This window comes from Heterodontus francisci, chromosome 37, assembly GCF_036365525.1.
Source record: "Heterodontus francisci isolate sHetFra1 chromosome 37, sHetFra1.hap1, whole genome shotgun sequence".
Classification (NCBI taxonomy): Eukaryota; Metazoa; Chordata; class Chondrichthyes; order Heterodontiformes; family Heterodontidae; genus Heterodontus; species Heterodontus francisci.
The window spans coordinates 8,717,455-8,740,990 of record NC_090407.1 but is presented as its reverse complement, the minus strand read 5'-3'; the positions used below and the strand labels follow the sequence as shown (position 1 = coordinate 8,740,990).

General features: G+C 43.5%; 1 protein-coding gene across 11 annotated transcripts in view; it reads right to left on the bottom strand.

Moving 5' to 3' along the window:
• The window catches only part of rerea (arginine-glutamic acid dipeptide (RE) repeats a), a 563,072-nt gene that overhangs the window by 154,853 nt on the left and 384,683 nt on the right, over positions 1-23,536 (bottom strand). For all 11 annotated transcript variants that reach the window (XR_010969624.1, XM_068017019.1, XM_068017023.1 and 8 more), the window contains one exon: positions 18,423-18,521. Coding sequence is in view for 10 of the 11 variants with exons in the window: in XM_068017019.1 (XP_067873120.1) it covers positions 18,423-18,521 (99 nt within the window). In the remaining variant the exon portion in view is untranslated. The remainder of the gene's footprint in view (positions 1-18,422; positions 18,522-23,536) is intronic.

The window sequence follows — 23,536 nt, the reverse complement described above, 5'->3', positions numbered from 1 at the left end:
TGTAGTGTCTTATGATCCATGTAAACATGACACTATGCACCAGCTAATTGGAAAAAAACATTTTTTAAATGGTATGATAGTTTCCCCATTCTCCCTTCCATCCCAGAATTCCAATCACTCCATCCCCTTTCATTGAAGTCGGCCCTGAGGACTTCAGTTCTGCTCTCATTGTTAGGTGTCTTCTATACATATGTTGTCCATTTTCTCCCACAGGTCTGTTTGGTATGGACTAATATTCAGATGGTGGAATTTCAATTCAATTAATAAAAAAAACTGGAATTGAAAGCTAGTCTCATTAATGCTGCCATGAAACTGTCATCAATTGTCATAAAAAACCCATTTGGTTCACTAATGTCCTTTAGGGAAGGAAATCAGCCGTCCTTACCCAGTCTGGCCTACATATGACTCCAGACCCACAGCAATGTGGCTAACTCTTAACTGTCCTCTGAAATGGCCTAGCAAGCCACTCACTTGTCATGGGATGGGTATCAAATGCTGGCCTTGCCAGTGTTGCCCACACCCCATGTAAGAATAGAAAAATGCCTCCACCTTCCTACTCCCTCCTAACCCAAATGCCTTGCTCCTTCCAAGCCTAAGCCCCATGTCCCCTTTCGCCCGAGCCAGACTGAACCGAGCCATAAACGTAGTTTTTCTTTCCCAGCCTATTCCCTTCGTCCTCCTTGGAGCAAAGGCAACTGACAAATGTCCCAGACCCCACTCCCATGGAGGCAAGTATTCAGTTGTAGCTATCAAAGCTTTGCAGCCATGTAGTCTGGTTCTGGATCTGAACAGTCAGTGGAAAAGGAGAGTTATATAGATTATATATTTATATATATATATATATATATATATATATATATATAAAAAGACACAGAGAAAAAGATGGAGAGAATGTGTGCATAGATTGAAAAAGACCAAGTTTGCACAAGTCAGAGAGAGAATAAGAGGCACAGAAAATACAGCAAGACGCTTAGAGAAACTGGAAGAAGCAGGATTGAAAGAATTAGGGTGGAAGATAAACAGATGCAATTACAGGAAGAGGTACTTTTTAATTTTATCCACGAGCAACACAATGTGAAGACATTTAAAAGGAATGTCAGATTAATGAGAGATTTGCCCAATTGCTGACAGGTGATGGGACAAAATCAAATCCACATCAAGCACAGCTTAATATTTTGCATCTATAATCCAAGCCTGGTTTTCTCAGACTGGACCCCCTACACATTAAGGATGAGTACTGTGAATCGATTCAGAAATGTAAGAAATTTGATTTGGAAGAAAAAGAACAAACAAAACATCAATTTTTAGTGCTTTAATACAGAAGATCAATAGAGAAAAGCTCTCTCCACAGCAATAGAAACGTACAGTTCAAATAATAAAAATAACACTGAATTGGAAAAAAAATGGTCATCCGCAAAGAAACAACTCTGATGCTTTTGTTATAGAGACCCAGCCCTGAATTCTGGTACAGTGCACAGAATTAATGGATGCTCTTAGCAGAGAAGCTATTGTCAGCCTCTTTCCTAACCCTCTGTTTCCTGTCCATGCACTGACCTTTTAACCATGCTCCTGCATTCCCTATGACTGGATTCTTGTAACAGTTCTCCGGTGTGATACTATATTGAACACCTTCTTAAAATCCATACGTGCTGTCACAGCATTCTCTTTATCGATGAAATCTGTCACAAGAGTTTTCAAAAAATTCAAATTTGTCAAACAGGATTTGTCTTTAGCAAATCTGCATTGGGCTGGCCTTTATTAATCCATATATTTCTAACGTCTCACTAATATCTTAAATTATGGATTACAATAGCTGCCCACAGCCAACAGAATAACAAGTCTACAGTTTCTTGGTTTATCCTTTTCTCATGAACAGAGGTGTAACTCTGGTTATCCTTCATTCCCCGAGCACAAAACACATATCTAAGGAAGACTGATAAACTGCACTAGATCCTCTGCTGTCTCTCTCACTGCCTTCAACAGCCAAGGGTGCATGCCATCAAAATCCAATGACCTATTCACCTTGTGTTTAGAACCAATTCCTTTCCACATTCTTCTCTTTTTACACTAAGCAGGAGCTTCTACTCCATAGGAATTCATCCTACATTTTCTGCACCTCTATGGCTGTTCTTGGAATTCAGGAAAGACTGGGGTGCAAAGCAAACCTGCTGTATATTATTTTTTTTTTAGTTTAGAGATACAGCACTGAAACAGGCCCTTCGGCCCACCGAGTCTGTGCCGACCATCAACCACCCATTTATACTAATCCCATATTCCTATCACATCCCCACCTGTCCCTATATTTCCCTACCACCTACCTATACTAGGGGCAATTTATAATGGCCAATTAACCTATCAGGTATGCCATCAATAAAAAGAAAGATTTCCAATCATATTGTGCCTTTCACGACCTCAACAACAGGAACAATAACTTGCATTCATATAGTCCACTGCCTTTAATGTAGCAAAATGTCCCAAGGCGCTTCACAGCAGCCTCAAACAAAATTTGACACCGCACCAGATAAGGAGCTATTAGGACAGATGACCAAAAGCTTGGTCAAACAGCTAGGTTTTAAAAAGCATCCTCAAGGAGGGTAAGGAGGTAGAGAGGGAATTCCAGCGCTTAGGGCCTCAGGAGCAGGTGGAGCAATTAAAATTGGGGATGCGCAAGAGGATTGGACAAGTGCAGAGATCTCGGAGGATTGTAGGGCTGGAGGAGGTTACAGAGATACGTTTCATTCATTCATTGGTGTCATCTTATTCCCAGAAGGTTGACTGCCATGGATTGCCACCTCTGTCTGTCCTGTGCTGCCCTTCTTCTTCTTTGGCCTCCTTGTCTCGAGAGACAATGGGTAAGCGCCTAGAGGTGGTCAGTGGTTTGTGAAGCAGCGCCTGCAGTAGCTATAAAGGCCAATTCTAGAGTGACAGACTGTTCCACAGGCGCTGCAGATAAAATTGGTTGTCGGGGCTGTTACACAGTTGGCTCTCTCCTTGCGCTTCTGTCTTTTTTCCTGCCAACTGCTGTCTCTTTGACTCGCCACTGTTTAGCTCCGAATTTATGGCTGTCCGCCGGCTCTGGCGATCACTGGCAACTGACTCCCACGACTTGTGGTCAATGTCACAGGACTTCATGTCGCGTTTGCAGACGAATTTGAAGCGGAGACATGGACGGCCGGTGGGTCTGATACCGGTGATGAGCTCGCTGCACAATGTGTCCTTGGGGATCCTGCCATCTTCCATGCGGCTCACATGGCCAAGCCATCTCAAGCGCCACTGGCTCAGTAAGGTGTATATGCTGGGGATGTTGGCCGCCTCGAGGACTTCTGCATTGGAAATACGGTCCTGCCACCTGATGCCAAGGATTCTCCGGAGGCAGCAAAGAAGGAATGAGTTGAGACGTCGCTCTTGGCTGACATATGTCATCCAGGCATAGCTGCCGGAGAGCAAGGTACTGAGGACACAGGCTTGATGCACTCGGACCTTTGTGTTCCGTGTCATTGCGCCATTTTCCCAAACTCTCTTGGCCAGTCTGGACATAGCAGTGGACGCCTTTCCCATGCACTTGTTGATTTCTGCATCGAGAGACAGGTTACTTTTTTTTATTCATTCATGGGATGTGGGCGTCACTGGCTATGCCAGCATTTATTGCCCATCCCTAATTGCCCTTGAGAAGGTGGTGGTGAGCTGCCTTCTTGAACTGCTGCAGTCCATGTGAGGTAGGAACACCCCCAGTGCTGTTCGGAAGGGAGTTCCAGGAATTTGACCCAGCAACAGTGAAGGAACGGCAATATAGTTCCAAGTCAGGATGGTGTGTGACTTGGACGGGAACTTGCAGGTGGTGATGTTCCCATGCATCTGCTGCTCTTGTCCTTCTAGGTGGTAGAGGTTGCGGGTTTGGAATGTGCTGTCTAAGGAGCCTTGGTGCATTGCTGCAGTGCATCTTGTAGATGGTACACACTGCTGCCACTGTGCGCCGGTGGTGGAGGGAGTGAATGTTTGTAGATGGGGTACCAATCAAGCAGGCTGCTTTGTCCTGGATGGTGTCGAGCTTCTTGAGTGTTGTTGGAGCTGCACCCATCCAGGCAAGTGGAGAGTATTCCATCACACTCCTGACTTGTGCCTTGTAGATGGTGGACAGGCTTTGGGGAGTCAGGAGGTGAGTTACTCGACACAGGATTCCGAGCCTCTGACCTCCTCTGGTAGCCACGGTATTTATATGGCTACTCCAGTTCAGTTTCTGGTCAATGGTAGCCCCTAGGATGTTGATAGTGGGGGATTCAGCAATGGTCATGCCATTAAATGTCAAGGGGAGCTGGTTAGACTCTCTCTTGTTGGAGATGGTCATCGTCTGGCACTTGTGTGGGGCAAATGTTACTTATCAGCCCACGCCTGGATATTGTCCAGGTCTTTCTGCATTTCTACACGGACTGCTTCTGTATTTAAGGAGTCACGAATGGTGCTGAACATTGTACAATCATCTGGTGATAGTTGAGGCCAGTTGAGGTTAACATCTTGAACCACTTCCAGAGCGTGGTCGCCGATATTGATGGATGGACCATTTCTGACATCCTGTCCCATGATGTTTGTTTTCTTGAGGCTGATGGTTAGGCCAAATTCGTTGCAGGCAGCCGCAATCCTGTCGATGAGTCTCTGCAGACACTCTTCTGTGTGAGATGTTAATGCAGCATCGTCAGCAAAGAGGAGTTCCCTGATGAGGACTTTCCATACTTTGGTCTTCGCTATTAAGACAGGCAAGGTTGAACAACCTGCCATCTGATCTTGTGTGGAGGAAAATTCCTTCTTCTGAAGACTTAAACGCGTGCGAGAGCAGCAGTGAGAAGAAGATCCCAAACAGTGTAGTTGCGAGAACACAGCCCTGTTTCACACCACTCAAGATGGGAAAGAGACCTGATGAGGCACCGCGATGCTGAATTGTGCCTTTCATATTGTCATGCCTTACATGTTTCAAATAGGTCGACTGTTACAGAGATAGAAAGCTCACACAGCGCTTTACAGCCAATGAAGTACTTTAGAAGTGTAATAGCTGGAGAAACATGTGCCTGCTGCCAAAAGCACATTAATAACATAGGAGAGCCTTTTGTTTATCACAGCAAACAACCCACCATTGTGACAATTAGCTAATCAAGACCTACTCTCCCACAGGTGCAGAAAATATGCACTGTGAAATATTTTAATTAGTTCTATTTTTTCATAAAAAGTTGACTTGAATTCAGTTAGATCCCAGTTGAGCACAAAGCTGAATGGCTGAGAAGTCTCACAATTATGAACGAAAGAAAGAAAAATCTGCATTTATATAGCACTTTTCACAAATTCAGGACAACCCAAAGCACTTTACAGCCAATGAAGTACTTTTGAATTGTAGTCACTGTTGTAATATAGGTCATTCCAGTTTGATAGTATACCAATGGTACAGACGTTATACCAGATTCAATTGCAATTGGAGAATTCATAGGAAAAGATAGTTTGGCAAAAGTCAAGAGGTAATAAAAGATGCCTTGACTAAAATGTATAAATTTGTACAAAGCAATTAGGGAGGCTTGTGCGCTAAGCATAAACACCAGCATAGACCAGTTGGATTGAATGGCCTGTTTCTATGTTATAAATTCTATGTTAACAACAGCAATAAATTTCAAGTCCAGCACTGTGCCAAATAGGACAGATTTATGCATTGATGGACTGAACCTTCAGCATTATTCGTTAATTATTAGTTCATTCCTACAATGACTAGCTTATATCCAAGTGCATCATTGACTGGTTAATCCATTTAAGTGAACAAAATGTCAAGAATTTTGAAAAAAATTCTTGCAAACTCCAACCTCCAGAAATGAGCTGCAAAGGATGTTGTGCAAAGCATGAAGTTGTGATAAAATGTGCAAACCAAACTGCATACAGAAAAATCTATTTACGCATTCACAAAAACACATTCTTCTTTCACCTCATTTGTCACCCAGTCTAGTTGATAAAAAATTTGTTCCTCATTATTCCAGAGGTACGAATAGCAATTTCACTGCTCACAAGATTGATATTTCATATGTGTGAAAGCAATAGTCCACGTGTGACGCAATGGCATATGGTGCTTCAAAATTCACTTAGCCCTGCATAAAGGTTTTACCAAAAGCTGCGTAGTCATTTGGTATATTAAACATTTCACCATTCTAGAGATATTTCAATGAATTGATTACCCTGTGGGTGAATTCAGTGTCCAGCACAATTGGTGTAGAGATTGGGCGCCACAGGTTGCCTTTGACGGTGGGAGAGGTCATTGCATCTCATTGTACAGCCTCAAACCGGGCAGCTTCCGGTCAGTAAGGTTCTGTCCCGCCACCTCTTCAATGGGTGCTTGGAGCTCAGGGTCATTGCCCGACAAGTGGACTGTAACACCGCACCAAACAGCAAGACAAAAAAAGGAAAGAAGGTACCATCCTTCGTTTTGCAAGCTGGAATGTCAGAACTGTGTGTCCTGGCCTGTTGGAAGACCTTACACAAATCAACGATTCTCAGAAGACCGCCATCATTAACAACGAGCTCAGTAGACTCAATGTGGACATTGCAGTACTTCAGGAGACACGCCTCCCTGCGAGTGGATCTCTAAGAGAGCAAGACTACACCTTCTTCTGGCAGGGTAGGGATCCTGAAGAACCAAGACAGCATGGAGTGGGCTTCGCCATCAGAAACTCTTTGCTCAGCATGATAGAGCCACCTTCAAATGGCTCGGAACACATACTGTCCATCTGACTGCTCACCGACTCTGGTACAGTACACCTACTCAGCATCTATGCTCCAACAGTCTGCTCCCCACCTGAAGTTAAAGACCAGTTCTACGAGGAACTCCACAAGATCATTAGTAGCATTCCCAGTACCGAAAATTTGTTCCTGCTGGTGGACATTAACGCCAGGGTTGGGGCCGACCATGACTCATGGTCCTCCTGCCTTGGGCGCTGTGGCATTGGAAGGATGTATGAGAATGGACAGAGACTGTTGGAGTTGTGTAACTATCACAACCTCTGCATCACCAACTCATTCTTTCATACTAAACCCTGTCACCAGGTTTCTTGAAGGCACCCAAGATCACATCGTTGGCACCAGCTGGACCTCATCGTCACAAGGCGAGCCTCTTTAAACAGCGTTCAAATCACACGCAGCTTCCACAGTGCGGACTGCGACACCGACCACTCCCTGGTGTGCAGCAAGGTTAGACTCAGACCAAAGAAGCTGCATCACTCCAAGCAGAAGGGCCGCCCGTGCATCAACACTAGCAGAATTTCTCATCCACAGCTGTTACATAAGTTTCTAAATTCACTTGAAAAAGCCCTTCAAAACACTCCCACAGGGGATGCAGAGACCAAGTGGGCCCACATCAGAGATGCCAGCTATGACTCAGCAATGACCACCTATGGCAATCGTGTGAAGCAGAATGCAGACTGGTTTCAATCTCACTTTGAAGAGCTGGAACCTGTCATAGCCACTAAGCGCATTGCACTGTTGAACTACAAGAAAGCCCCCAGCGAGTTAACACCTGTAGCACTTAAAGTAGCCAGAAGCGCTGCACAAAGAACAGCCAGGCGCTGCGCAACTGACTACTGGCAACACCTATGCAGTCGTATTCAGCTGGCCTCTGACACAGGAAATATCAGAGGAATGTATGATGGCATTAAGAGAGCTTTTGGGCCAACCATCAGGAAGATCGTCCCCCTCAAGTCTAAATCAGGGGGTGCGATCACAGAACAAAGCCAGCAAATGGACCACTGGGTGGAGCACTACCTAGAACTGTACTCCAAGGAAAATGTTGTCACTGAGACCGCCCTCAATGCAGCCCAGTCTCTGCCAGTCATGGATGAGCTGGACGAACAGCCAACAAAATCTGAACTCAGTAATGCCATTGATTCTCTAGCCAGCAGAAAGACGGCATTACCCCTGAAATAATCAAGAGTGCGAAGCCCGCTATACTTTCAGCACTCTGCGAACTGCTTTGCCCGTGCTGGGAACAGTACCACAGGACATGCGCGATGCCAATATCATCACCCTCTATAAGAACAAGGGTGACCGCGGTGACTGCAACAACTACCGTGGAATCTCCCTGCTCTGCATATTGGGGAAAGTCTTCGCTCGAGTCGTTTTAAACAGGCTCCAGAGGCTGGGTGAGCGCGTCTACCCCGGGGCACAGTGCGGCTTTTGAGCAGAGAGATCCACCATTGACATGCTGTTCTCCCTTCGCCAGCTGCAGGAGAAATGCCACGAACAACAGATGCCCCTCTACGTTGCTTTCATTGATCTCACCAAAGCCTTTGACCTCGTCAGTAGACGTGGTCTCTTCAGACTACTAGAAAAGATCGGATGTCCACCAAAGCTACTAAGTATCATCACCTCATTCCATGACAATATGAAAGGCACAATTCAGCAGAGCGGCGCCTCGTCAGACCCCTTTCCTATCCTGAGTGGTGTGAAACAGGGCAGTGTTCTCGCACCTACACTGTTTGGGATCTTCTTCTCCCTGCTACTCTCACATGCGTTCAAGTCTTCAGAAGAAGGAATTTTCCTCCACACAAGATCAGATGGCAGGTTGTTCACGTTAACAAACTTAGAGCTTGGATTAGTACTTGGAAATATGATGTTGTTGCTATTACAGAGACTTGGTTGAGGGAAGGGCAGGATTGGCAGCTAAATGTTCCAGGCTTTAGAAGCTTCAGGCAGGATAGAGGGGGATGTAAAAGGGGTGGGGGAGTTGCATTACTGGTTAAGGAGAATATTGCAGCTGTACTACGGGAGGACACCTCAGAGGGGTCATGCAGCGAGGCAATATGGGTGGAGCTCAGGAATAGGAAGGGTGCAGTCACGATGTTGGGGGTTTACTACAGGCCTCCCAACAGCCAGTGGGAGGTAGAGATGCAGATATGTAGACAGATTTTGGAAAGATGTAAAGGTAACAGGGTTGTGGTGGTGGGTGATTTCAACTTCCCCAATATTGACTGGGACTCACTTAGTGCTAGGGGCTTGGATGGGGCAGAATTTGTGAGGAGCATCCAGGAGGGCTTCTTGAAACAGTATGTAGATAGTCCAACTAGGGATGGGGCCATTCTGGACCTGGTATTGTGGAATGAGCCCGGCCAGGTGGTCGAAGTTTCAGTGGGGGAGCATTTCGGGAGCAGTGACCATCATTCCATAAGTTTTAAGGTACTTGTGGATAAGGATAAGAGTAGTCCTCGGGTGAAGGTGCTAAATTGGGGGAAGGCTAATTATAACAACATTCGGCAGGAACTGAAGAATTTAGATTGGTGGCGGCTGTTTGAGGGTAAATCAATATCTGACATTTGGGAGTCTTTCAAACATCAGCTGATTAGAATCCAGGACCAGCATGTTCCTATGGGGAAGAAAGACAAGTTTGGCAAGTTTCGGGAAGCTTGGATAACACGGGATATTCTGAGCCTAGTCAAAAAGAAAAAGGAAGCATTTGTAGGGGCTGGAAGGCTAGGAACAGATGAAGCATTTGAGGAATATAAAGACAGTAGGAAGGAACTTAAGCAAGGAATTAGGAGGGCTAAAAGGGGTCATGAAAAGTCATTGGCAAACAGGATTAAGGAAAATCCCAAGGCTTTTTATACGTATATAAAGAGCATGAGGGTAACCAGGGAAAGGGTTGGCCCACTCAAGGACAGAGATGGGAATCTATGTGTGGAGCCAGAGGAAATGGGCGAGGTGCTAAATGAGTACTTTGCATCAGTATTCACCAAAGAGAAGGACTTGGTGGATGATAAGCCTAGGGAAGGGAGTGCAGATAGTCTCAGTCGTCTCATTATCAAAAAGGAGGAGGTGTTGCGTGTCTTGCAAAGCATTAAGGTAAATAAGTCCCCAGGGCCTGATGGGATCTACCCGAGAATACTGAGGGAGGCAAGGGAAGAAATTGCTGGGGCCTTGACAGAAATCTTTGCATCCTCATTGGCTACAGGTGAGGTCCCAGAGGACTGGAGAATAGCCAATGCTGTGCCTTTGTTTAAGAAGGGTGGCAAGGATAATCCAGGAAATTATAGGCCGGTGAGCCTTAAGTCAGTGGTAGGGAAACTATTAGAGAGGATTATTCGGGACGGGATTTACTCCCATTTGGAAACAAACAAACTTATTAGCGAGAGACAGCATGGTTTTGTGAAGGGAAGGTCGTGTCTTACTAATTTGATTGAGTTGTTTGAGGAAGTGACGAAGATGATTGATGAAGGAAGGGCAGTGGATGTTATCTCTATGGACTTCAGTAAAGCCTTTGACAAGGTCCCGCATGGCAGACTGGTGCAAAAGGTGAAGTCACAGGGGATCAGAGGTGAGCTGGCAAGATGGATACAGAACTGGCTCAGTCACAGAAGACAGAGGGTATCAGTGGATGGGTGTTTTTCTGAATGGAGGGATGTGACGAGTGGTGTTCCGCAGGGATCAGTGCTGGGACCTTTGCTCTTTGTAGTATATATAAATGATTTGGAGGAAAATGTAGGTGGTCTGATTAGTAAGTTTGCGGACGACACAAAGGTTGGTGGAGTTGCGGATAATGATGAGGATTGTCAGAGGATACAGCAGGATATAGATCGGTTGGAGACTTGGGCGGAGAAATGGCAGATGGAGTTTAATCCAGACAAATGTGAGGTAATGCATTTTGGAAGGTCTAATGCAGGTGGGAGGTATACAGTAAATGGCAGAACCCTTAGGAGTTCTTAGGCAGACAGATCTAGGCGTACAGGTCCACAGGTCACTGAAAGTGGCAACGCAGGTGGATAAGGTAGTCAAGGCGGCATACGGCATGCTTGACTTCATCAGTCGGGGCATATAGTATAAAAATTGGCAAGTCATGTCGCAGCTGTACAGAACCTTAGTTAGGCCAGGCTTAGAATATTGCGTGCAATTCTGGTCGCCACACTACCAGAAGGACGTGGAGGCTTTGGAGAGGGTACAGAGGAGGTTTACCAGGATGTTGCCTGGTCTGGAGGGCATTAGCTATGAGGAGAGGTTGGAAAAACTCGGATTGTTTTCACTGGAACGACGGAGGTGGAGGGGCGACAAGATAGAGGTTTACAAAGTTATGAGCGGCATGGACAGAGTGGATAGTCAGAAGCTTTTTCCCAGGGTGGAAGAGTCAGTTACTAGGGGACATAGGTTTAAGGTGCAAGGGGCAAGGTTTAGAGGGGATGTGCGAGGCAAGTTTTTTTTTACACAGAGGGTGGTGAGTGCCTGGAACATGCTGCCAGGGGAGGTGGTGGAAGCAGATACGATAGCGACGTTTAAGAGACATCTTGACAAATATATGAATAGGAAGGGAATAGAGGAATATGGGCCCCGCAAGTGCAGAAGGTGTTAGTTTCGGCAGGCATCAAGATTGGCGCAGGCTTGGAGGGCCGAATGGCCTGTTCCTGTGCTGTACTGTTATTTGTTCTTTGTTCTATTTGTTGCCCGTCTTAGAGCGAACACCAAAGTACGGAAGGTCCTCATCAAGGAACTTCTCTTTGCTGACGATGCTGCAGTAACATCCCACACTGAAGAGTGTCTGCAGAGACTCATCGACAGGATTGCGGATGCCTGCAACGAATTTGGCCTAACCATCAGCCTCAAGAAAACGAACATCATGGGACAGGACGTCAGAAATGGTCCATCCATCAATATCGGTGACCATACTCTGGAAGTGGTTCAAGAGTTCACCTACCTGGGCTCAACTATCACCAGTAACCTGTCTCTCGATGCAGAAATCAACAAGCGCATGGGAAAGGCATCCGCTGCTATGTCCAGACAGGCCAAGAGAGTGTGGGAAAATGGCGCACTGACACAGAACACAAAAGTCCAAGTGTATCAAGCCTGTGTCATCAGTACCTTGCTCTGCAGCAGCGAGGCCTGGACAAGTACGTCAGCCAAGAGCGACGTCTCAATTCATTCCATCTTCGCTGCGTCCGGAGAATCCTTGGCATCAGGTGGCAGGACCGTATCTCCAACACAGAAGTCCTCGAGGCGGCCAACACCCCCAGCACATACACCCTACTGAGCCAGCGGCGCCTGCGATGGCTTGGCCATGTGACCACATGAAAGATGGCAGGATCCCCATTGTACAGCGAGCTCGTCACTGCTATCAGATCCACCGGCCGTCCATGTCTCCGCTTTGAAGACGTCTGCAAATGCGACATGAAGTCCTGTGACATTGATCACAAGTCGTGGGAGTCAGGCGCCAGTGATCGCCAGAGCTGGCGGACAGCTATAAAGGCGGGGCTAAAGAGTGGTGAGTCAAAGAGACTTAGCAGTTGGCAGGAAAAAAGAAAGAAGCGCAAGGCGAGAGCCAACTGTCTAACAGCCCTGACAACCAATTTTATCTGCAGCACCTGTGGAAGAGTCTGTCACTCTAGAATTGGCCTTTATAGCCACTCCAGGCGCTGCTTCACAAACCACTGACCACCTCAGGTGCTTACCCATTGTCTCTCGAGACAAGGAGGCCAAAGAAGAGAATTCACTGTGCAAGGTGGTCGTGACTGTTTCAAGTTCTCAACCTAGTTATTGCGGTGTGGGCAGTACAATTGATGTGGATGGCCCTGGTCTACGAACAGAAGAACAGTCAACTAAGGTTCTCAACCTGATCACAAAATATCACTCATACCTCATAAATGTATGGTTCTTTATACTCTAAATAATTGCTTCAACTCACCATTACTAATAAGACAGCCTTTCTCCCTGCGGTTTCAACTTTCAAAAGGACGTATATTGTTTAAAAGGGGAACATTAAAAAGGCATCTTGAATAGATTTTTAAAATTGAGTTATGTAAGCATTCAAAAATAAACAATCCCCTTTTATGTAGTGGAAAAGATTACTCTTTTGCAGTTGAAAGCCCCATTTATAAAAAGCAATGTGGAATTACTTCACATACGTCCACTCCACTGTGTGCTCAAGGTCTCCTCATTTATATTGAACCAAACTGGAGGAGATCTTAAACTCCTCTGTATTTAATTCTGAAAAAAGAAATAATTGATATAAAAATGTTGACAGCATATCAATACAGCTTTTTCTGCCTCAAAACATGCAGTCTATTTCAAAGGGTTGATCTACCACATAAGTGGTAGACACTGGCTGCATTGTAACTACAGAATCAGTGACACTTCAATGCAGTTTTCTACTCTGAACTGGAGTCTGTTCAATAGTTAGTCAAGGCTTACCATACAGACCATTGAATTTTGTGACGAGGCCAAAACCATTAAAGAGAAAGACCTAAATCTCAATTAGATTAGAACCTAGGAATTTACTTGTATAGAACGCTTTAAAAAGAACTGCTTTGATAGAGGGCCATTGGGTACATGGTGCTGAACCATACAGACCAAGAAAGTTGCAGTAATGCAAAAGCAAAATACTTTGGATGCTGGAAATCTGAAATAAAAACAGAAAATGCTGGAAACACTCTGCAGGTCAGGCAACATCTGTGGAGAAAGAAACAGAGTTAATGCTTCAGGTCGCTGACCCACCATCAGAACTGGAAAGAAAAATTAGAGATGCAACAGGTTTTAACAAGTACAGAGGCAGGGAAAGGGGGGGGGGGGGGGGTGGGGCGGGGAGGTGTAAAAGAACAAAAGAGAAGGTCTGTGATAGGGTAAAAGACAGGAGAGATGAAATGACAAAATGAATGATGGTGCAAATCAAATGGTAACAGGATAAGTAAAGAAACAAAAGATGGGTCCAGAGGAGGGGGTAAATGAAAATAGCAGAATCAACCACAGTTGCCATCCAAAGAAAAGGGACAGAGGTTATGATCTGAAATTGTTGAACTCAATGTTGAGTCCAGAAGGTTTGTAAAGTGCCTAATTGAAAGAAAAGGTGCTGTTTCTCAAGCTTATGTTGAGCTTGACTGGAACAGTGGAGTAGGCGGAGGACAGCGATCTAAGGGTGGGAGCAGGGCGGAGAATTAAAATGAAGGGCGACCGGAAACACATGGTCAGGCATGCAGACTGAACGGAGGTTGTCCACAAAGCAGTCATCCAAAGTAAAGGAGACCGCATCGTGAGTAGTGAATTAAGCATAATAACTTAAAAGAAACGCAAGTAAATTGCTATTTCATCTGGAAGGAGTGTATGGAACCCTGGACAGTGGGAAGGAAAGAGATCACAAGAATGGTGTTGCATTTGCTGTGTTTCCACAGGAAGATGCTAAGGGAGGGGAGGGAGTATTGGAGGTGATTGAGGAGTGAACCAAGGTATCGTGGAGGGAATGGCCCTTTCAAAATGCTGAAACGTGAGGGGAAGATGCGTTTGGTGGTAGCATCATGTTGGAGGTGGTGGATAATGTGTTGAATGTGGAGGCTGGTGGGGTGGAAGGGGGAGGACAAGAAGAACCCTATTGTGGTTCTGGAAAGGCGGGGAAGGAGTGAGAGGGCAGATGTGTGGGAAATGAAGTGGACATGGTAGAAGGGCCTATCAATTATGATGGAGGGAAATCCTCGTTTGAGGAAAAAAAGATATATCAGAAGCACCTGTATGGAAGATGCCATTGTTGGAACAAATGTGACAAACAGGAAATTGATTGCTTCCTATCTCGATTCTATTTTTTCTCCCCTTTTCAGCCTCCAACTGTGAATGTTCCGATGTTCTCCATCACTAAGTTTCCAGCTTCCTGGCACTAACTGTCTCCTTTTCACCATCGACATCCAATCCTTCTCCACCTGCATTCCCCACCTGGACACCCCAGGGCTCTCCAATTCTTCAATGAATGGAGTCCCAACCAGTCCACATCCACCTCTATCCTCCTATTTTTAACTAAACTGGTTCACATATTGAAAAACTTTTCCTTTCCTCATTTCCTCCAAATAAAAGGTGTTGCTGTGGGAACCCGCATGGGCCCTAGCTATGCCTGCCTTTTTGTGGGATATGTGGAACATTCTTTCTCCAGTACATTGACGAGTGTATCAGTGCCATTTCTTGCACTAGCCCTAACTGGAATATTTCATCAACTTTGCTTCCAATTTCCACCCTTTCTTTGCTTTGACATGGTCCATCTCCAACTCCTCCTTTCCCTTCCTCAACTTCTGTCTCCATTTGTGGGGATAGGCTATTGATCAATATCAATAAGCCCACTAACTCCCACAACTACCTTGACTGCACTTCCTCCCATGCTGCTTCCCGTAAGGACTCTATTCCATTCTCCTCGTTTCTCTGTCTTCGTCACATCTGTCCTGACGATGCCGCCTTCCATATCAATGATTCCGATACGTCTTGCTCTTTCCTTAACGAGATTCCCCTTGACCATAATTGGCAGGGGTCTCGACCACAGCAATTCCTTTTCCCGCACTTCTGCTCACACCCTTTCCCCTCCCTCCCAAAACAATGATAGGGGTCCCCTTGTCCTCACCTTCCATCCCACCAGCCCCCATATTCAATGCTTCATCCTCCACCGGTTCCACCATCACCAAATATCTGCCCCTCCCCTTTCAGCATCCTGAAGGGACTGTCAACTCCGTGACACCTTGATCCAGTCCTCAATCACTCCCAACAACCCCTCACATCCCACAGCACCTTCCTACGCAAGCATAGGTGAAGCAACACCTGTCCTTTTACTTCCTTTCTTCCCACTGTCCAGGGCCCCCAACACTCCTTCCAGGTAAAACAGTGATTTACTTGTACTTCTTTCAATATACTCATTGGAGTTTAGACGAATGAGAGGTGATCTTACTGAAACATATAAAATCTTGAGGGGACTTACAGGGTGGATGCTGAGAGGATGTTTCCCCTTGTGGGGGAGTCTAGAACTAGGGGACACAGTTTAAAAATTAGGGGTCACCCATTTAAGACTGAGATGAGGAGAATGTTTTTCTCTCAGAGGGTCATTAGTCTGTGGAATTCCCTTCGAGAGCAGTGGAAGCTGGGTCATTGAATATATTCAAGGCTGAAATATATAGATTTTGATCAACAAGGGAGTCAAGGGATATGGGGGACAGACAAGAAAGTGAAGTTGAGGCCACAATCAGATCAGCCATGATCTTATTGAATGGCGGAGCAGGCTCGAAGGGCCGAATGGCCTACTCCTGCTCCTAATTCTTGTGACTGAGTACACTGTATTCAATGCTCACACTGGGAAGACCAAACACAGACTGGGTGACTGCACTGCAGAACACTTCGGTTCACTCCTAAGCGTGACCCTGATCTTCCAGTCGCCTGTCATTTTAATTCTTTGTCACACTCTGGCCTCTCTCCTCAGCCTCCTGCACTGTTCCAATGACTGTCAACGTATTCCTGAGGAACATTACAGCCTTCTGGACGCAGTGAGTTCAACAATTTCAGCTCATGACCTCTGCCCTTTGTTTGGATAGCAGGTGATGATTCTGCTATTCTTATTTACATCACCTCTTTACCCATCTTTTGTTTCGTCACTTGTTCTATTACCAGCTCCTTGTCTTGCACCATCATCCATTTTGCCACTTAACCTCTCCGGCCTTCTACCCTGTCACAGACCTTCATTTTTCTTCTCTTCCGGCCTCCCCTCCCACTTGCTTAAAACCTGTAACATCTCAAAGTTTTTTCAGTTCTGGCGAAATATCATCGAACTGAAACTTTAACTCAGTTCCTCTCTCCACAGATGTTGCCTGACCTGCTGAGTGCTTCCAGCATTTTATGTTTTTATTTCGGAAAGTTGCCAGTTCAATTCCTAATCTGAGCTGCGTTAACTGATCTCAGCCAGGGTGCTATTAGGGTTGCCCCAGCTTCCTTGGGCTACAAGGGGAGGGTGGGGCCACGTGGAGAATTTCAGCACAAATTCCCTCTCCAGACCTCTGCCGAAAACTGCATGGGTGGATATAGGCTCAAGTGTGTTGCTTTGCCACCCTGCTAAGGCCCCCTTCTGTGCTGTAAATTTTTCCATGTTTCTGACTGAGTTATATTACAACAGTGATTACACTTCACGAGTTCTTCATCGGCTGTAAAGCCCTTTGGGACATGCTGAGCTCATGAAAGATGCTATATAAATGCAAGTCTTTCTTTTCCTTCATGGAGAATAATCATTTGGATGAAGTGGAGAAGTGCTGACAGTACTTATGGAATCATACCCGAGAAGAAGAGGGAATAAACGGGAGATATTGTGAGAGGGTGGGTGGAAATCTGAAAAAGAAAAAAATCAGCAACTGTACTTATTATTTCCAAAGCCTGCAAAGGACATAAATGTGCATGTTTGTGTTTGAGAGAGAGAAAGAGAGAGTGGGAGAGATAATAAAAACCTAAGCATACAGCAAAATGTCTGGTGCTGGTCTGAACAACAGGAAACATAAAGCATACATCTAACAGCCAGGCAAGATCATCATTCAAGGTGATTTTCCCTGCAGCCATTCATGAAAATTGTATGAACAGTGTTTATTTATCAAAATAGCTATCATCTGTGAAAGATTTTGGAGCTTGGTCGTTCCATATGAAAATTTAAAACGTGACACAATAGAAGTTTAAAATTCTGTCAAAAACTATTCAAGAGCAAAATATGGAATGACTCTGAACAATATTCAACAGTGACATTGCTTGTTACTCAAGTCCTCCTTTGAGATAGGAACAGCGCATTTTGTATCATCGCTGGCAAGACTTAGGCTACCAGGTGCAGATCTGCCTTGTAAACAGGATGCAGCTGCCCAGAAGATTTCAAGTGGCTGCAATATGATAAGACCAGACACACTCGCATATATAAAACATTGCTGAAATTGTCACTTTGCAGACATAATCACTTTGTAGACATAAACTGAAACTATATTTTAATGGTATATGCTTCGAATTTCTAGCAGGCGTGGTGGCAAACAGATCAAAGAGATGTATAAAAATAAATAAAATCAGGAGCTCTATAGGGAAGCCAAATCTGGGAGAGTATTTCAAATTAAACTGTGACAGTAGGAAAAGGGAGGGTACAGTTTCAAACTAGTGAAAGGCAAATTTAGGACCAGGAATTAAAACTAGGCTTTCCTTGGGTATATGGCTTAGCAATTCACTGGATAAACTAGCTGAGCCATTTAGGGAACTCGCCAACTTATATTAAAAAAAAATTCAGTCTCTCTTTGAAAAAGCGGAATCTTTCATCTATAAATCCTCAAATTCCAAATTATACAGACAAAGCTACCAGAATGACAGATATCTGAATCTTATGAATGGGGCAAGAGGAAACATATATCTTTAAGTCCTAATTATAAGCCAATGAAAAGCTTCATACCAACATAAAAGGTCAAATGTTTAAAAAGTATTCAGTTACCAAAAATCAACAGAAGCATGAGGAACTCAACTGCTTATTTGCATTTTTTCCAGTTCAACTTTGCAACAACTTTCTACCACTCCTGTAACAGGATCTCATTCTCAGTCTTAAAAATGATTTAAGGGACAGCCATTTTATTAAAAGCACAGAAGTTTCCTCAGCTTGTATCACAAAAGAAAAAAGGTTTGCTTACCATTTCATCCTCGGACCAACATTTTTCAATTAATTTGGGCACAGGCTTCTTAACCAATCGCTGCAAGGCCTTTCCTGCATCATAGCTACTCTCATGTAACTGAAAAGGATTAGGGGAAGGGGTGGAAGAAGTAGAAACAGCACCATTAGACACTTAAAAACACACCAAAATGAAAATTAATTGGAGCAAGCAAGGGTTACTATCACTATGCAATACCTCTAATGCAAATATGCTATAATCAGAGCCGCATATAAATCATAATGCAAAATAAAATCAATATCTTCATACACACCATTTTTGTGACAGTGGTCTGAATTTAAAAAAACTAACAGAAATCCATGATGACAACTGCAATGTGGCAGACTTCGCTTCATTCACACCCCCCTGTAAGTGTTTTGATTCTTCAATTCTAAAACAGCAACATTTATGCCATCAGTTTATGGACGATTATGTCCGTAGATAGCATGGCAATTTTTTTTCCAGCAAGGCTTTACCCTAGGCTCGTAGGACTTTACGTAACAAGAGGCCATTCGCCTCACTGCATCTGCTTTGGATGTCTGAAAGAACTATCCAATTAGTCCCTGACCCCATGTCAGCCGTGGCTCAGATGATAACAGTCTTGCCTCTGAGTCAAGAGGGCTATGGGTTCAAGCTCCACTCCAGAACTTGACAAGCACAAGGTCAAGGCTAACACTCCAGTACAGTACTGAGGGAGTGCTGTCGGAGGTGCTGTCTTTCAGATGAGATGTTAAATCGAGGCCCCGCCTGCCCTCTCAGGTAGGCGTAAAAGATCCCATGGCACTATTTTGAAGAGCAGCAGGGGAGTTATCCCTGTTGTCCTGGCCAATATTTATCCCTCAATCAACATCACAAAAACAGATGATCTGGTCACTATCACATTGCTGTTTGTGGCAGATTGCTGTGCGCAAATTACAACAGTGACTACACTTCAAAAGTACTTCATTAGCTGTAAAATGCTTTGACATGTCCAGTGAGCTTGAAAGATGCCATATAAATGCAAGCTTTTCTTTCCTTTCTTTTAATATTTTTCTTTTACAAATATTTATTTATTATAAACACTATTTTCACCACTGTATCTGGCAGGGCATTCTTGTTCTAACAACTTTTTTTCATTAAAAAAAACTCATCGCTCCCTTCCCACACATCCTGCAAAATGAAGTGTAGATTGTGTCTCTAAATAAATAACTAGAACCTAAGTGATTACTTAATAGAGGTATCTTTACAAAGTAATGCCAGAAATAAGTAGCAATTTTTCCCCAAAATTAATTTCTGCACCCTAAAAATTACCAAGGAGTCACAGAAACGAGATTAATCTAGGTTTAATTACTGGTTAGGGATGCTTCAGTTGATATCAGCCAGAACAGCAATAGAGGTGCTACAGTTGAACTCAATGTTACTGAAATAGGAAGGGGTAAAAGTGGCCAGGAATCCTGTTAAATTTCTTCAGTTGAGGTAAGTTTAGGCTTGGCACTGATCTGACTTGCTGATACCATCTAGACTCACACTGGAAAAATGAAATGGTGTGCTACCAGCTGTTCTTTGTACAGTTTTAAACCGCCCGACAGCCTGCTGACACCTTATGCAAGAGTCAACACCCTCAAGAGAACAAGGGATTAATAGGAAAGACCTAAATCCAGCTTATTCGGGGAAGAAAAACAAAGCACTGCAGACAGCAAGCTCCGTTGTTTCTCCTAACACAGAACTTTTCCCATTGCATTATTAGACAGGAATCTTCCTGAGGGCCACTATGCAAAATCACCATGGCTCAGATTTTGGTGTCAGGGGTGAAGCACATCGCTGACCTCAAAGAAAGCTGGCTACAAAGATCTAGCGATCTGTGGTGTGGTTTTCCCCTCTCCCAACAGCAATTTAAATCTGGTGTCAAGTCAAGGGCACGTCTTGACCTATTGTAACAGTGATGTCAGCAAGCAGGTAAGGAACCAATCACATTGACGTTTTCACACAAAGCTAACCCGGAAGTTAAAACCCTGAATCCCTTCACTTTTAATTTACATTTTCAGATAATGAATTAAATTACTCTGATTGGATTAAAATAGATGCTAACATAAAGATAAACAAACTTTTAAACAAACAATTATTTAAAAATATTTTTAAAAATATGTAGAATTTGTTTTTTTATCATTATGGAGATATTTGACATTCCCCAAATACAAAAACAGCTTTTCAGGGCTAGTAATTAGGTTTAGTAGTAATTATAAAGTTAAAAACCCAGTTACACCTCATTCAACAGTTTCAGTCAGTTTCAGCGGAGTTAATGATTGTGAATGCTAACAGTTTCACGGTCATTACCACTGCAAAATCTGGGCCATCACTTCAAAAATATCATTATGAAGAAAATTGACATTCCACATATAAAATTAGCTTTTCAGGGCCAGTGAGGGTGTTTAGCAGTAATTATGAAGTTAGTGCACTGTTAAAAGCCCGGTTACACATAATGTGACAAGGTGTAAGTTTTTCAAGGATTTTTACAGCAAGACTAACAGTGTATAAGTGGAAGATCTCGCCAATTCATAGATTTCTCATTGATTGCAGTATGGGAAGACTTCAACAGTGCAGTCTCTGGAGAAATAGAGAATCAGTGAAAGCAACTTCTGGACTTCTGTGTTATTCTGTGCATGTGCAGACTCCCAAAGCTGACAGTTTCATCATCACTGCCACCGTAAAATTTGGGCCCATGAAACAGTGCTCTCAGGTTAAATTCTATACTGATCCTAAATCACATAGCAGTGATGCATAAATCACCATAACCCAGTGCAACTATGAAAATGAAATGATTCTGGTCTCTTAAAATTTAGTTTGTATTAAACATTCACTGCTCACCACATATTATATGTTATATTGGATGGCTGTCAGTCCAATAAAAGCTCTAATCTAAGTCCAGGTTCACTGATGAATATAAACCATGAATGCAAAATCATCAACAATTGACCATTTAACCTTATTGGTAATAAGGTCTGGTGCTGTAATGCAACTGGGTGGTACTGCATCTCAACAGGCAAATCCACAGGTGTAATATCATGATGCCAGCATGTGCAATTCTTATGGCTTAAAATGGCTATCACAGCAGGCATTGGGCAGTAGATAGGGGATGTAGTGGGCATCCGTTTCTTTCAACAACTTTTCAACTGTTAACAACGTATCCAAAACCAGAAGCCTGTATTCCGATCTTTCATGAATTCAGAAATTAAAACCCCTGCATAAGCCTAGTTAAAGAGACTTTTAATGGGCGATATTATGGAGGCAAATACACACACGCACACTCAGACAGATAAAGACTAAATTGTTCCTTTTTCCATTGAACTGATATTCTTTGGTTGAAAGCGTAAATAACAAGGGTTGGCAGGACTGTCAGAGCAACACAATTTTACTCCAAGGTCTCATTGCGTCTGCACAAACTGCTCATATGATCTGCCATTTTCTGTCAGCACAAACCGAAGAATAAATTTTCCTTTTGGCATGGCTCAGCTGTCAAGCACATTCGCGCTATAATGAACTCATGAATTACATCTTGCTGCTCTGACAGTCCCCATCTAACACATCAAAATATTGTTCTTCAATTGTAATTTATAACTTCATTTGCATACTCCTTTTTCCACTGTGACCTTCCTCAAGTGGCACTGCATGGTTGCAGTCATAACAAAACCACCGATGCATCATTCGTGATTACAGCCATTATACATCTAGCCCCATAGATCAAACTGTAGTTACATTTTTCACCACCGTGGCATAAAACAGAACCTGGGTCAGCATTTTCCGACTAGTTTGTGAGTACTTTAAATAAAATTTTTATTACCTTTTACTGTGCCTGCATATTATCAAAAATGCAATGATACACTGCAGCATCAAAACGAACAATACAGCAATATTTTCCTTTTCCCCCTCAATACTTGCACTGCATTGTACTCAAAGCTTTCATGATGTATTCTAATCTACAAAAACACGCCCAACTTCCATCTTAGGTCAGTCTGGTAGGTAAGAGATAACTTACAATGTTGGTACTCATGTAGGGTGGCCCAATACCCACTGAATTATATGTTAAAATGAGGCACTGCAATTGGAAGAGGAGGGAAGAACATTGAATAAATTCCACATAAATAGTAGGCAATGATGTGCTTTCCCCTCCCATATAATCCCTGCCAAAAAGATAGAAAAAACAATTTTCTCCTTATAAACACAGAAATTTGCTTATTTGAGGTCCCACTTTCTGCAATGTGTTGTCCAACGCTATATGTTTAAGGCTGGGAGAAAGTGAATGAATTCAAATTTCAAACTAAAAATATTAACTAAAAATACAAGAAAGTGAGACACTTCTGTTGTGTATTCATTATGAAGTGCAAGAATGTTCCCCCCCAACCCCACAGCTGAATCCAAATTATAATTTAGCACTACAGTAACAATATTGTCTTATTTACTTCTCTTATCGTTCCCTAAAAATAGTGATCCCTGCTGGAGTACAGCTCAATCTGTTTTATTATTGCTAACTTTTAACCCAGTTTACCTCAGAAATTTCATGTTACCTCTCTTTTGGTGCATACTGGGGGTTATTTTATAATTAGCCTGCTAAAAAATGTCACCATCGATAGTGGGGCTCTAAACTGTTGAAATCCACTAAAGTCGACAAAATTCACTTAACTGAGACAAACAAAGCAGCAGAGTCGCTCTTCTAATTGGGAGTTACACCTTTTCAGTACCAATATAAAATGTCTTCAGAGACGAGAATAGATTTTCAAATTTGCTACATAAAGTAGCTAATCTGACAAAATGAATGTCCCTTTCGGGCTATGTTCAATCTAGCATTTGGCATTTTAAGAGCTGTAATGACTTTCTCCTGAATATTATTCCATGCTATACCAAAAACTATACCCATAACAGCCCTTGAGCTATCTTGCTTCATGTTACAACTAGCCAGACAAAACCTAAGGAAGACAAAAAAAAAATCAGGACAAAAAAAATTCACGAGGAAAGAAATATTTCCTCTATGGCCAAGGACAACAAAATTCCAGACTCAAATGGGAAAAAAACTGTTACAGATACAAGCCACAGAAACAAGGTTCCAATGCTGCAATATGAAG